Raw genomic sequence first — 15,116 nt, forward strand, 5'->3', positions numbered from 1 at the left:
TTCCAGCTATAAGAAAAGAGCTTTTCATCTACGTCTCTTTTATTTTAGCGTATCTGCCTTGTAAATATTAGTGTAGTAGACAGACATCTTGATGTGCTGTTTTCAACAATTCGGAGTTGTACAAATCAGCTTCCAATGATGTGTAATAGTAGCGTAGCCACAGTATAAATTTCAGCTTTCAGTGGATACTCACTTAAAACAAGTAAATGTATATACATATTCACATGCAAATTAAAAAAAAAGTCAGTGAAGGGAGGGGGGTGCTTTAACACAACGCTTCCCTGGTAGAAAAATAAAGTAAAAGGAAATAATACTCTTTACTCCAGTATTAAAAAAAATCAGGAGGATATGAAGAATATTTTTGAGCAGTATGAGGCTTCAAAAAAAAAAACTGCGATAAAGCAGCAACACTATAATTGTGCGAAATTATTGAGCTCATTTCGTCTGATGTGTATGGGAACTAATGTCTTTAAAGGTACAACATTCGCAAAAAAATATTTTCTGTAACATCGGAGAAAACAGTATGTGCGCTGAGTGCATCTTTCAGCGAGTGGATCAGCGCTGATTCGCCGGCTTCATCCTCAGGACAGCTTGGCAGAACCGCCCCAGAGAACGCGACGTGCGGCTCGCAAAAGCTTGAAGTTCGGCTTGTCACACTCGCACTTGTGGTAGTCGTAGAACACGTCGTCTAAGAGAACGCATGACTTGGCGAGCTTGGTGACCTCTTTCAGCTGATGTTCGACGATATCGTGAGAAAAAACAAAACAGAATTGTGTTAGCTGTACACAGGTACTGAGAAGAGACATAATGAACAACTGTACCTCGTAAACAGAAGATGGAGGGAGTAAGGACGCGTTACAAGTGCACTAATTGCGCACTAACAAGTTCGAGGTGATTTTCATCCCCGCTGGTTCCTTTATATTTATGCTTCAACGAGCACAGAGCAGTTGAAACAAGTAATTGCCCCTATTTTTGCCTTAGGTTCGTCACTTGTTGCTTTCATTGCGATGTTTTTAACAAAATAAGTTAGCCCTCGATAAATCCTCCTTATTTTATTATTTCATAGCGAGGATCTGATTCAGTCTGACTCGATGTATTAAGTAGTATTTGGGGGCTTATAGTTTTCAACTTGCAATAAGCTTCGTGACGCGAGCTTTCAAAATAAAAAGTGCTCCACGCTCGCCGGCTGTGAACGGCGCTGGCTAACACTCGCAGGATCACAGAAAGATAGAGCCCCTGATAAAGTAGATGAGCAATAGATCATTCTTGTAGCGCCCTTGTTTGAGCATAGGACGCATCATTCAAAGGTTGCAGGCTTCGTTCCTACCAGTAGCAAATTGATTTTTCATACACCTTATTTCTTTTTCATTTATGTTATCGTCTCAATAATGGCAGTATGAATAAAATAAACATATTTACAAAAAATAGACAGAAAAATTGAGGCAGCTGCAACCAAGATGGCGGGACAGCAACAACACGAGTGCGTTCGCGTTCGTTGTCTTCATTGTCTGTCTTCTGGCTTCGTGTTCCCTATGCCGTGTAACATTATATTTGCCATACTGCAGTGAGAACATAAAGGTAATGTCTCAAGTTCCTTACGCTCCGAACCACTTTGCACCCTTAAGAGAGTTTCAAGCAAGCAAAACACCATTTTGTTGACCCAGATGCAACCAGTTTGTGAATGCAAAAGATAATTTGCATTGGTGAACTGTCTTTAAGGTGTGTTGTTCTAGACAAAACACTTTTTAGGAGTTAAGAGCGTTTCGGGTCATCGAAACACCCATGACCCATGCAATAATGAGGAAAATGATAGATGGTACTCACTGATTAGGATTTCATTGTATCTTACGGTGAGTTCAGATAAAAATTGCGTGTTTTTTTCAGGGCTATCTACAGTGACGCCGTTATTGAGGCCTATTATCTTATAGTACAGTGTTCATATATAAAAACAGATATATTTTCATCGGCACTGAACAGAAGCTGAAGATACTATGGCTATATATACCAGAATATCACCCTAAAGCTATGTAGTGAGACTGCTCCGTCCACGCGGTATATTAGACTACGCTGGTTTGTGTACGCAGTTTGCGAAATTTCTGGAGCCCTCCACTACGGCGTCTCTCGTAATCATATGTTTGTTTTGGGACGCTAAACCTTACATATCTTATCATCATTGTGTACGCAGTTTGGCGTGTGCATGTCTATTCTATGCAGATGTCATCTGTAAATGCATGTTTCCTGACTGGTAAATTTTATTTTTAACGTTTTTTCACTGATAAGGATGTTTAGTTCATTGGAAACATCTTTGGTATGGGTGTTTAAATACGTGAAAACACCTCTTTACTAGGAAGTAAGGGTGTTACTTATATACACGGTAAAACTCTTCAAGGGTGTAAGCTGGTCTACTGTGCATCGTAACCAACTCACGATGACGGTCATTATATTCGATGGCGTCAGACGCATAACGTAAAAAGGCAGCAAAGCTGTAACTGGCCTCCAATGTGTAGAAATGTGTTTCTTTTATTTAATTGGGCAAAGGCCAAACATCGAAAGTGATGAGCTCTTTATTATAGCAATGTTTTTGAGCTATACAAGATATTATAATCAACGCAGCCTTAATGAATGTTTCAATGGTTTGTATCTTTCTTAGATTGCAATTTAAAAAGACTTGGTCTCATCTTTTGAAGTAATCGCTGAAAATATTCACTGCGTGAACTTAGTATCGCACGAATCAACTACCACAAATTATAGTCCGGGAAGTATAAGCGGTGTAACAGAGATTTCTCGCAGGTTTCAAGGGCTTTCTCGCTGATTTTGCCCTAGCGAGGCCACTGAAAAGTATGCCGGGATTACAAGTCAGGAAGAAGAGGCTGTCTTCTGCCAGTACGTGTCCTAACCTTGAATATTTTCTTTCGTTTTGTTTTTCTTCGAACGTGCAATTTTCCGTGTGATAGCGTTCATGCGTGCGTGCGGGAAAGTGGCGGCATAAACGATACTAAAATCGATCAATGGCCGTGAACACTGAGTTTAAGGCGTGATGATTTCACTTCATTCAGAAAGATTATTTGAGAGGAGAGGAAACGAATTCATGCTTATTTTAAAATTTGTGGTAAATTCCAGGTCACGTGCTGGGACGTAGATGCAGGGCTTTGTCCGGTTGCCGCACTATTCTGTCTAGATCTTTATGCACTATTCAGACACGTACGGTGCTGCGGTGTTATTTAACAGCATGCAGTATTCATTCGTACTTTTCTTGGCTCTGCAATGCTCTTTTTTACCGTTTTTAAGTTATATCACAAAGTGAGAAGTAGCCCACCAATGAGGTGGGAATGTGAAAAAAATAGCTTCAGAGGAAACTGATTATGCTCATCACTGCATTTTTTTTAGTAACACTCACTTTTTCACTGAACTCTTTGTCCCTCTCGAAAACAACCAAGTCGTTCGTGTACATTCTGGTGAAATACGATGGGTCTCCAGTAACCTTCTTGCTGTCGTTGCGATCGAACTGCGAAATCAAAGACACCCAATAGTTGCGCGCAATAACACACACAATTCATGCAGTTTATATGAACAAACACAGTAAGAAAAAAAAAGAAAACCAAGTGCTTTGGTGTTATTCTGACACTACACGGTGGTACGTTACGATCACGTTCTGTATCAGTGGCTCAGTTAACAAGCAGCACACTGCTTTTCTTTCCAAGCACTAGCAGTAACCCACTTACTTCCGGCTGGCCGAATGTTCAGTGTTGTCTTTTCAATATACAACTGGCAGGAAGCTAATTGTTTTGCTTTAACTTACAATATATGTTGAAAACAGAAGTTTATAACATGATTGTACTTAAAGTGAGGGCCAGTCAACTGCCAGAACTATAAGCAAAAGTTAACCTAATGAGCTTAATAATAGAGGCAGGCGCTTGTTTTAGAAGCACTGATGATCCTTACGGCATATATCTAGCCTGGAAGACTACGCATTTCTTCATATATGGCTCCACAAAACGGCGCCACCAAACACCGTAAAACCAAGGTACACACTACAACGCACAAACTTCGACGTTTGATTGAATCTGTCAGGCAACAAAGTCAAAGATTAAGGCCACCTCGAATTTTTGTATGTTGGAACATTGCGAAGATTAGGACATGGTAACAAACATCATAGACGTGCTTGGTATATTATTGTCCTGAATCCCTGAAGTCCAATAGTTTTGGTTTTCTGGCCTCCAATTACTGAGTCAATCAATCGGAGGCCGGGCAAGCTTTTCACGAGTTTAGGTTTCGCAGAGGGACTGTTTTAGTTAAGCGCAGACTGACACATACTCCAGTGATGGCTTTGTCCGGAGCGCTATGCAATTTGTCAATCTTTCAGTAAATCCTTAAAACGAGAATTATTTTACAGTACCCCAGATTTGTTTTGGCACCACCAAGAGAATAAACCTAATTCTAGGGACAGAAACATCGAAAGAGGCGCATTGAAAGAGCGGTTACGCCCTTGAAAGGCTCTTCACAAAGTTACATAAGGAACTTTATTTATATGTGGCAAAACTAATGATCTGCGGCGGTGCGAAACCATGATGCGAGGAGACGAGCATGAAATCTTTACAGTTCACACTGTGTAGCCTTAGCAAGCCATATTCCTTCCCCACACTCTTCAAGACACAAACGGAAGATCACATGACTCATATGCTTAAGTACGTCATGCAAACACAATGTCACGATTGCCTGGCATTCCCGAACACTAGCCCGAGCCTCCTAGACACTAGCGGTGTGGCGGCACCATTTATTTATTTATTTATTTATTTATAATTATTAATTATTTATTTATTCATTTATTTCAAGAGACTGCATGGCTATTCGCGGGAGTGAAATTAGAATACCGATATTGCTCATGATTTGTAACACTGTCAGAATGGTCGTGCAACCATGGGAGAACGCCGCACCAGCGTGCACTCGTTGACACCCCAATTTTCCCGGTTAACCGCCAAACAGATGTGGCCGAGCTCAGTTTCCCACAGCTACAGTGAGCAGCATAGCCGTGCTTTTGCGTACCACATAACATGAGCGTTAACTGTGTTTTAGGCTGCCTGTGTAACAGTGATAATACAGTGTTCTCAATAACGAGCCAAGTAAGGTTCCCTGGTTTCATACATCACAGTAGCTGAGCCTCCTCACTCCTACAGCATCATCGCCAAGGTCGCTGCTGCTTTGGAAGGCCACGGCAGCCAGACTCAGGTCGATACAGTGCCATGCACTCATTGCCAGTTTGTTGCTGCCGACGAAAGTGATCGCCTTAGAGTACTTGCTCACAGCTGCCTCCTGTATAAACGAAGTAAATGCAGTGATGTCGCTGTAGGAAAATGGAGAAAGATTCATTGCTTGCTTGCTTGGTTTGAGTGGTCTGACGTCGCCAAAGTGACCGAAGCTGTGAGAGACACCATGGTGGAGAGCTCTGGATAATTTTGACCATGAAGTATTTGAAATTTATTTACAAATTATCAAATATTAATTTACAATTCACTGACATCACACAGTACATGGGCCTCCAATGTTTTGCCTGTCTGTAACGTAAACAATGTCTGCAAACAATGTCTGTAAACAATGTCTGTAATTGTCATGAGGAGTTGATGTGAAAGAATGTGAAATAAAAAGTAAACATACGTTGCTGCGACCGTAATGTGACAGCTATCACGCTATTCGTCTATAGAAGTCACAGAATGCATAAACGCAAAGAACAACAAGATGTAACTGTTTTATATCTCCGACACTTTGTCCCAGAAGTGGACAACCGACAGTGGGATGAAAAAAAACTTAAACATGGAACCTCAAGCTTTCCGTGTTGGCTCACAATCACCGGTCACTTCCATTTTGAAGGTGATATTGTTAGATTGAATAAACACTAAATAGATTCAGTTTTCATGGATACAGAGACACATTATGCTTGTTTAACCCGCAGTCGGTTGTTACGTTTAGTAAACACACGTTGTAGAGACATATTTGTTTCAAGGAGGGAAGGAGACAAACTTACAATGTCCCGTTTGGATTGAATTGGTGATGCCTGGTAGGGACCTTGTGAAAGTGGCTTATAGACTCGGAGGGAAGCCATGTGAGCTTGGCTGAGTGAGGAAAAGATTTTCACATGGAGAATTCAGGAACTCTTTAAACAGAGTTGTTTCTGGAGTAGAAAAAAAAGCTTAGTGGCATCGTCATCGGCCGCTTTCATGTGGTACTCACCTTATGTGCAGAATGCAAAAATTGTACTGTCCTTGCCATGGGTTCAACAAGTGCTAGTGTTTTAGTCAGTAATATGCCATTAGTATAATAGATAGCAACAGTGGTACGTGGGTGGCAAAGGCTGACGGTGACGAAGGCAACTTGAAAAAGGCAAGACTTTCTCACGCATGCAAATGTGTTAAATGACAACGCACAAACTAAAGTACGCATAACTATCTCATTCGCGTGTGCTGCGCGGTGTGTCAATGAGCTATATGTGCGTAATGATGGCTTCATTGCAAATGCCTCATAGAAAACATGGACGCAAATGTGGGACGGCGTTCATTAGCCATATCACGTTCGCAGAAGTTGGCTCGGTATGGTCTTCGCTTCACTGCCCAGAAGAATCGTCCGAGAGTGCAGCTTAGAGCAGTTCACTGAAACGATGTTTTTAGTGAACCTTCTTTCGAGCACATCAACAAATTTTCAGAATAGATTTTTGATGGAATAAAAAAACATGAGAAACTGTGGTTCTGCAAGAAGGGTGCAGGTCCGAGCTACATTTCCTGAAGTTTTGCATGGTAACACGGATGGGTCGTTTAATTGTCACAACGGCACCCAGTTTTTCTAGTTTGAGTGGCCGGGGCACTCAATTTTGGTGCAACGATAACGACAGTAGCGTTTGCTTTAAGGTTATTCAAGTCTTGTACAAAACGGAAGCTTTGGGCATGCTACGCCTAAAACGCTTACGTACCTTATCTGTTCACTGGTGGGCTCGTCGAAGACTACGTGTATAAGGTAGCCGTTCTTGTCAGCGAGTATTCGAAGGTCCTATAACAAGAAAGTTGCAAGGTCTAGTAAGATTCTTAAATATTGTTACGAGCAACTTGTTTAATGATCTATTTACAGCGCACAGAACTCGACGAGCAAGATGGCGCCAGGCCAGCATCAAACGAAAACTCACTTCGTCCTCCTCTTTCATGCAGCCATGTTTAGCGGCTGTTGCGTATCATGACCCCCGGCGGTAGAAGCACCGTCCTGGTGCTAAATCTACGCAGATGATGTCGAAGGGGGGTAATAGGGCTTTAGCCGAGCCACGTGAACGGTGTCGCTCGGAGCTGACGATGACTTTGTTGGATTGGTTGGAACAATCTCGTACGTGACGTCTCTCACTTGGCGAGCGATACGGAATGGTCCAGTGTGGGGCGACAACAGTTTTTCAGACAGTCCCACACGCCGAGTAGGTGACCAGAGGAGCACGAGAGAACCCGGGAAAAAGTGCACGTCCCTATGATGACATTTTTAGGGCTGTTGTTGGTGCGCCTGTGAAGCCTGTAGACGGTTACGGGCGGCTTGGCGCGCGTGGTCGGCGTGGGCAATGCCTTCCCTGGCCTATTCAGTGGCCGCATGTAAAGTGTCTAAGGGTAGAGTTGGGTCCCGGCCATATAGGAGATGGAAGGGCGAATAGCCGGCAGTGTTGCGACGAGATGAAATGTAGGCGAACGTCACATACGGCCAATGAATGTCCCAATCCTGGTGGTCTGGCGCAACGTAATTGGCAAGCATATCGGTTAGGGTCCTGTTAAGGCGTTCCGTGAGGCCATTTGACTGGGGATGGTACGAAGTAGTAAATTTGTGCTTGGTATGGCAAGACCTCTAGATTTCATGACGAAAGCTGATAAGAACGTGCGGCCACGGTCGGTGAGAAGTTGGCGGGGAGCACCGTGCACTAATATTATGTCGTACAGCAGAAAGTCCGCAACGTCGGTAGCAGCTGGTCGGGAGTGCTCGTGTGATTGCGCACCACGTCGCGTAGTCTGTGGCAACAGCAATCCATTTATTTCTGGCTGTGGAGAGTGGGAAAGGGCCCAACAGGTCGAGACCAACTCGAAAGAAATGTTAATTGGGAACGTCGAGCGGCTGAAGGTAGCCGGCTGGGAGGGTAGACGGCGTTTTGCGACGCTGGCAGGGCTCGCAAGCGGCGACATAGCGTCGGACAGAGTGAGCAAGTCCAGGCAAAAAAAAAACCGACGTCGTACCCGATCGTGTGCTGCGAGAAACGCCCAAATGGCCCGTCATGGGAGCGTCATGAAGTTGCTGCAGGACAGTGGAACGCAGGTGCGCTGGGATGACAGGAAGTAAGTCTGATACGAAAGAATCGAGGTTACGGCGATATAGGATCCCGTATTTCACCAAAAAACATTCGTAGGGACGGGTCGCGAAACGTTGACTCCAGTTTGTCAACGATGGCTCGTAAAGAAGCATCCCGAAGTTGCTCTTCGCCAATGTTCAACAGCTGCGACACGGAAAAAAACGTCCGTGATAGCGTCAGTATTGGTTGCTTCGTCAACAGGGTAACGGGATAAACAATCCGCATCCTGATGTAATCGCCCTGTTTTGTACATTACAGAGAACGTGTACTCTTGAAGGCGTAGAGCCGAATGAGGGAGACGGCCCGTGGTGTCCTTCAGGGAGGCTAGCCAGCAGAGTGCGTGATGATCAGTCACAACACGGAATGAGCGCCCGTACAGGTGTGGACGAAACTTGGCGACTGCCCATACAAGGGTGAGGCACTCGCGCTCCATGATGGAATAGTTGCGCTCGGCTGGAGAGAGCAGTTGACTTGCGTAGGCTATACATGGTCGTGTCCCCTTTGTTGCTGCAATAGCACAGCTCCTATGCCGTGTCCACTGGCGTCCGTGTGAGCCTTGGTTGGGGCTAATTGAATCAAAGTGAGCCAAGATTGGTGGCAGCGTAAGCAGTGTCGTAATTTGCGAAAACGATGACGCTTAGTCATGGCCCCAGATAAACGAGGCGTCTTTCTTCAAGAGGTCTGTGAGGGGGCGTGCAATGGTCGCAAAGTCCTTAACAAAGTGTCTGAAATATGAGCACAACCCCACAAAACTTCGGACATCCTTTGTGGTACTCGGAACGAGAAAGTTCGTGACTGCGCGAATTTTCTCTGGGTCTGGACGCACGCCTTGGGCATCGACAAGGTGACCGAGCACGGAAATTTGACGACAAGCGAAGTGGCACTTGGAGGCGTTAAGCTTGAGTCCGGCTCGACGAAAAACGTCCAGAATAGCTGACGAACGATCGAGATGCGAGTCGAATGTGGGAGAAAAGACAATAACATCGTCAAGGTAACACAAGCAGGTGGACCATTTCAACCCTTGGAGCAATGAGTCCATCATTCTTTCAAATGTGGTTGGTGCATTGCAGAGACCAAAAGGCATTACCTTAAACTGATAAAGGCCATCAGAAGTCATGAATGCGGTCTTCTCGTGGTACATCTCGTCGACGGCTATCTGCCAGTACCCTGACGGAAGGTCAATAGTTGAAAAATAAGTAGCACCGTACAGGCAGTCGAGGGCGTCGTCGATGCGAGGTAAAGCTTTGAACAGGAAGCGTCGCTGGAGCCAAAGTTTCAACGGGTGCACTTGTCTGCTGCTTTGGACAAGCCAGCTTCAAGGCGGCAAGCCGCTGGTATGAAGGATACAAGACCAATTGTAGGTGCATTGGCTCCAGTGACAATGTCTTTTAAAGGGTTTTTCCCCTTTTCAAGCCCCATTCTCCGGCTAAAAAATGTCTCGTGGTGTGTAAAACAGCTGGAGCTCTTTAAATATAAAGATACCATTAGTGAACGTAATTCATTTTTGTTGTCTGCTATAAAAACAAGTTGTTGATTAAGAGATATTCAGAAATTTCTTATATGACAATATGAGCCGGGCTTCTATGAAGGTTAGTTTAATTAACCGGTTTTCGGACAGCTCACACAAATAACGTCTGAATAACTGCCGCTGCAGTTTTAGTCACAGGTGTATAGCGAGAGGCTCTATATTGCTTAAAGATACGTTAGATATGCCCAACTAATGCAAATCGGGGCGCTACTAAGTTGGATGGCATGGATTTTTTGGTCAGCTGCCGCGAGCTTTCAAAAATAGGTTATTGTAGACTTTAGCATTCTGTGTCTTTCTTTCTTTCTTTCTTTCTTTCTTTCTTTCTTTCTTTCTTTCTTTCTTTCTTTCTTTCTTTCTTTTTTTCTTTATTTATTTATTTATTTATGTCTTTATTTCTTTCTTTCTTTATTTCTTTCTTTCTTTCTTTCTTTCTTTCGTTCTTTTTTTTCTTTCTTTCTTTCTTTTTTTCTTTTTTTTTTTGCTTTCGTATTGCGAAAAGAGGAGCAAGTGCTAAAGGCCATGTGGCCTGACAGAGGCTCTTACTCTTTTGGGCATTCGGCATGCATACAAATGGTTTTGATGCATGTAAAATAATAAGATATCAGCATGCAAATAGAGAAAATACAGTTTCACATGATACAAAATACCTCTAGGCAACAAAAACGTTTACAACCACTTTATGAAACATACAATAAAACACTTTACGTAAATTAAAAATCATGCCAACACCTCATGAAACAAAACATCTCTTGCAAAACACTTTATGAAAAAACAAACATCGTTCACACAGTTCAAGAATATGTACCCCAATGCAATAATGAAGATTGAAACTGGAATTATAAAAACAGTGAAAAAGACATGTATAAAAGAAGTATAAATTTGTCATTGAAAAGTTATCGTAGAATGTAAGAGAAAGCTTTTGCATATTGTTCAAAACGGGGTGCGTAAAAGTCTATGTCGTTCCTCACAATGTTTATTAGGCGGGGTATTTGATATTGTAGGTCCTGGCGTCCGTAGTTTGTTCGCGTGAGTGGTGGCATTGTTGTTTGGTGGCGTAACTGATGCCGTGGAGATGAAATCGGTATACTACTAATATGGAGTCTCTGCTTTTTTATGAGCACGAGTAATCTATAGTAGTAAATTTGACTTGCTTTCATGAGTGAATGTTTATTAAAAAAATTGTGTGTGGGTAAGTCTCACGGCCTATCATGAATGTTTTCGAAACATCTGATGACGTTTTTTTGCAGTTTAAATAATTTGTCGTAATTTTTTCCAGTTGTTGTTTCCCAGACTTATGCACAATAACTAAGTTTTGAGTAAAAAAAAGGTATAGTACATTGCCTTTGTTTAGTGGTAGTGGTATAGGACTACTAATTTTATATATAGAGCATGCTACTTTGCTAAGTTCACTGCTGAGCTTAATTACATGATTGTCCTAAGAGAGGTTTTCTTGAAACTGTACACCCAAAAGGTTTTGCGTTGCTACTCGTTCTATCTGCTTTGCTTTGAATAAAACAGTAATATTAAGAAGCATTGGTTCATTTATTGGCTTAATTACTACATATTTAGCTTTCGTAACATTTTGAAGTTTGTCTAAGTTCAAGCAGTCAGACAATAGATATAAATAATCATTGATTTCTTTTTCAATCTGTTTTAGGGATGTACTTCAAAAGATTAGTGTCATCCGCATACATAACTATGTTCAATGTAGGTGGAATGCTTGGGAGGTACTTAATGTACATGTTAAATAATACCGGTCCTAGTATAGATCCCTGCGGTACACTAGTTTGTGTTTTAGGATGTGAAGAGGTCACCCGATTGAGAGAAACATACTGTAAACGATCCGTTAAATAGCTTCACATAAGTAACGTCTCATTCTTCATACCGTGAGGAGCTTGAGCCAGGTGGGATTGCTCTGCGTGTAGCGAATGTCGACACCGTGGAACACATCCGAGCGCACCTTCACAAAGCTGGTGCTGATGTCGTCAGCGGTCATGGAATTGACGTCATCGTAGCGGAACGAAAGCAGCTTCTTCAGGGCGCCGCTCTTGGAAGCCTTAGTGAATGCGTCGTACTGCTCTTCCGCTGAGAAAAAGAAACAATAAATTTTTTTTCGAGGGGGTCGACACTTCGTTAGGGACAACCGAATAAGTTCAAAAGAAAAGCCACTCGCCCCGTCTCTGCCACGAACAGCGCTGCCTAGCACTACCTGGTATAACACCTGGTAGTGCTACCTGGTGTTACATGGTGGTATAACGCCAGGTATTTGGTAAAGTAATTACTTTACCGATTTGGCGTGTAAGCGCCATCAGTCATAGCTTAATCCGAAGAGATTACGCGTAATTAGGGGGTCTTGAATTCGGATCCCGCCATCCGCATTTAACCTTCTTCGTGCACGATAATTCATCTAAATTTACGCCAGTTACTACGCTGCAGTTTAAAGCAACAATTAATTTCCGCAGTGCTTTTCTATAGCCCAACTGTCATTGAAATATTTTGTTCTATTGAGAGTGGTGGCTGTCATGTTCACTTTTAAAAGAATGAAAAACTGGACCTTTTTCTTGTAACATAAGTATTGTTGAGCGGTAAAATATCGTTAAAGAGGGAATGTCGCTAGCGCCAACGTTGGGGCAAGTGGTCTCGCCTTTCTCGTCCTTCTGCATAAATACGACAACTACGCTTGCCGAAACATTACCATCAGGAACAGCGACATTATCTACTTAACGAATGTACATCACATCGAGCCTCTGTCTTCGGAGGGACGTCTGTCTCGTTTGGAAGGTCTCGTTCACCTGCGGCACATATCTTGAACGCACGAGGATTACGATAAAATTATCGAAAAACTAAGAAAAAGCACATATAACTCAATTAAGCTTGTTGTTGGGCTAGTTGATTATTCGTCATATTGTCAGATATCACACTAAAACTCACACTAACACTCACACAACCACCCGAGTAAGACACACGAGGCTCAGCGCTTGTGGCGTGTGTGTTACTCGGGTGGAGGTGTGAGTTCTTGTGTGAGTGTTTGCATGAGTCAAGGTTGTCATAAATATGTTACAATATGAGGCATATATACATTTTTGATCCTCTATTGAAATCAAGTCGTGCAGCGCCAGCAGTGATTTGAACCAAAGATTCAACACTATTTTCAATAGTGAATACTTTCTGCACAAATAAATATTTCGGAGCCTCATTTTACTTCCCCCGTGTTTATCTGGTTATAAGAGCAACGACAGAACTACTGTTTTTCTCACGAGCACTTCCGGACAAGCATTTCCGTTATTTCGAATAAAGCTTGCACGACATTGATGGTCCTGGTTCAAATTAAGAGTCATGGTGCATACATAGGATATCGAAAAACTGGCCTACTTAAAATAGGAACCAATTGATTGTTGTGGTAGTTATTAAAATTGACTTGATGAGTTAGTGAAAAGAGCCAATAATTTTATCATGAACAGCAAGAATCACTGTGACATCTGATGGAGCAGATGTGAACCTTGCTTGTCACGATACATGAGCTCTGAGATCCGCTTCCGAAGTGGGAACAAACATGTGCATGGCTCCTAAGGTTCGTTTAGGAGGTGGGACTAAAGGCGATGTTAACCCAAGAAATACACACGGCACGTGGGATGCTGTTTTGGGAGTGGTCTATCAAGAATGGCAAAGGGATCGGACAAAAGAACGAGAGGGAGCCACGTAGGAATGGTCACGGCTATACTGGCGGTCAAGACGCGAGAATAGTCACGAAAGTTGTACGGAACAAGTGTAGGCCCATTCTATCAATAGAATGGATAGAAAATGGTCTCGAGATGACGTGGAATAAATTGAAACGTACGTGATTGAGCCCGAAGAATCGAAATAGCCTGTTTTAAGCCTGATTTATCGCAATCGCACGCCAAAATATCACCACAGAACTAGTCACGAAATTCCGGCGCTACCTAGCGTACTCTTCAGACATTTTACAAAAATAAATTAGTAATGCCATTCCCGCTCTGGAATCTCACGCTTTGAAATAAAGTGCCTGTGAGTATTGATGTTCAGCTGCCTTCATTGCATATTTGTTCATGCGTTGAAAACAATTCTGAAGTTGATCAGCTCGCCTGTTGGCTGTTCGTTCTCTCTCATGCGTTTGTTCTATCTCCCCTCTGTCCTAGATAGAACGCTTATGAAATAGCTTTATTGAATTCCGACGCATGGGTGCCACTACGGGGAATTTAAGTGAAGGAGTAGGGTTGCCGCTATTCCTGTTTTGTTTTCGTAAAGAAAAGATTGGTGGAGGAAAACTCACTTCCCGCAAGTGGGTTGACGTCGCCCTTGAAGGGGTCAATTACGGCCGAAAGGAAGATGATGTAGGAGCACATTTTTACAGGATACTGGTACACGTGTTGTCCATCCAGCGAGCACATCAAAGGAGGATCCTCTTTGGCGGCTGCAGAAGACACCATGTTTCACGCATTGAGTATTATTTCGAGTCAATATTGGTGAAAAAACTTACGCTAGAATTGTTGGAGAGACAATACTACAGCCATTTTTGGCTGGAATTTCATCTCACGAACGACGGCGAGCCTAAACACTGACCAGCGGCTACAAGGCGTTGTTGCTAAAAAACACAATCGGGTACTCTAAGCCACACTGGAAATCCTGAAAAGCTGTTTCTGTACGGGCAAAAATTGTAGGAAGGGTAAAACAATGAATTCAAAAGCAACAAATAGAATGTATATAAGCTTGAAGCACTAGGATTCATTTTGGTGTAACTTCACATAATGCTGGCGTAAGCAGTAAGGCCACTGCCGGGACCGAAGCGGTTTTTGTGCTGCCTGTTGCTCCATCGTGATGTAAGTGATGAAAGCACAACATGCCTAAGGATATCGACCATGCAAAGTGCAGGGTAGGTACAAAGTCAGGAACCGAAGGGCCTGTACAAGAGTGTTGCTACGTGTTGATAAGTGAATGACCACTTTCAGGTGAGATAGTGTGCGCTAGAGCATGACTGCGCCTTTTCGGTAAAAGTGCGCAGTTTCTGCCCGTGCAATGCAGCCCTCCACCGGCCCTCCTGTCAATTCTCGCCTTTGAAGATCTCCTCAGGATCATTACTTGGGGCCAGGTGACGATAGAAGCATGTGAATTCCCGCGAAGAGATGATTATCAACCGGCGTATGCAACAAAAACTTCTTAATCCTTTCGCAAGCGCTGACGGATGCAATCGCATTGAGATTTTCTCACAGAATT

The 15,116-nt window shown here is 43.0% G+C and overlaps 2 protein-coding genes across 2 annotated transcripts; both read right to left on the bottom strand.

Moving 5' to 3' along the window:
• Nucleotides 1–348: 348 nt before the first annotated feature.
• LOC142786841 (uncharacterized) lies at nucleotides 349–6,119 on the bottom strand. The gene is made up of 4 exons (XM_075884530.1): nucleotides 6,020–6,119; nucleotides 5,143–5,310; nucleotides 3,398–3,505; nucleotides 349–731 (listed from the first exon to the last, which is right to left on the bottom strand). Exons 1-4 carry the CDS (start codon nucleotides 6,095–6,097, stop codon nucleotides 582–584), a joined length of 504 nt encoding a protein of 167 aa, XP_075740645.1. The 5' UTR covers nucleotides 6,098–6,119; the 3' UTR covers nucleotides 349–581.
• Nucleotides 6,120–11,763: 5,644 nt separating this feature from the next.
• Nucleotides 11,764–14,697, bottom strand: LOC142793110 (uncharacterized). Its single transcript, XM_075885740.1, has 2 exons — nucleotides 14,176–14,697; nucleotides 11,764–11,969 (listed from the first exon to the last, which is right to left on the bottom strand). The coding sequence occupies exons 1-2, from the start codon at nucleotides 14,330–14,332 to the stop codon at nucleotides 11,764–11,766; spliced, it is 363 nt and encodes a 120-aa protein (XP_075741855.1). The 5' UTR covers nucleotides 14,333–14,697.
• Nucleotides 14,698–15,116: the final 419 nt, after the last annotated feature.

Source organism: Rhipicephalus microplus, chromosome 2, assembly GCF_043290135.1.
Source record: "Rhipicephalus microplus isolate Deutch F79 chromosome 2, USDA_Rmic, whole genome shotgun sequence".
NCBI lineage: Eukaryota > Metazoa > Arthropoda > Arachnida > Ixodida > Ixodidae > Rhipicephalus > Rhipicephalus microplus.

What these genes read in the sequence shown, in the direction of transcription:
- LOC142793110 (XM_075885740.1), bottom strand. Translation starts at nt 14,332, where the DNA reads ATGGTGTCTTCTGCAGCCGCCAAAGAGGATCCTCCTTTGATGTGCTCG. An exon ending in CGTCAACCCACTTGCGGGAA is followed by an intron (nt 11,970 to 14,175) that starts GTGAGTTTTCCT and finishes TCTTTTTCTCAG; the next exon opens with CGGAAGAGCAGTACGACGCA.
- LOC142786841 (XM_075884530.1), bottom strand. Translation starts at nt 6,097, where the DNA reads ATGGCTTCCCTCCGAGTCTATAAGCCACTTTCACAAGGTCCCTACCAG. An exon ending in TTCAATCCAAACGGGACATT is followed by an intron (nt 5,311 to 6,019) that starts GTAAGTTTGTCT and finishes TCGTTTATACAG; the next exon opens with GAGGCAGCTGTGAGCAAGTA. An exon ending in GGAGGCTCAGCTACTGTGAT is followed by an intron (nt 3,506 to 5,142) that starts GTATGAAACCAG and finishes TTGATTTCGCAG; the next exon opens with TTCGATCGCAACGACAGCAA.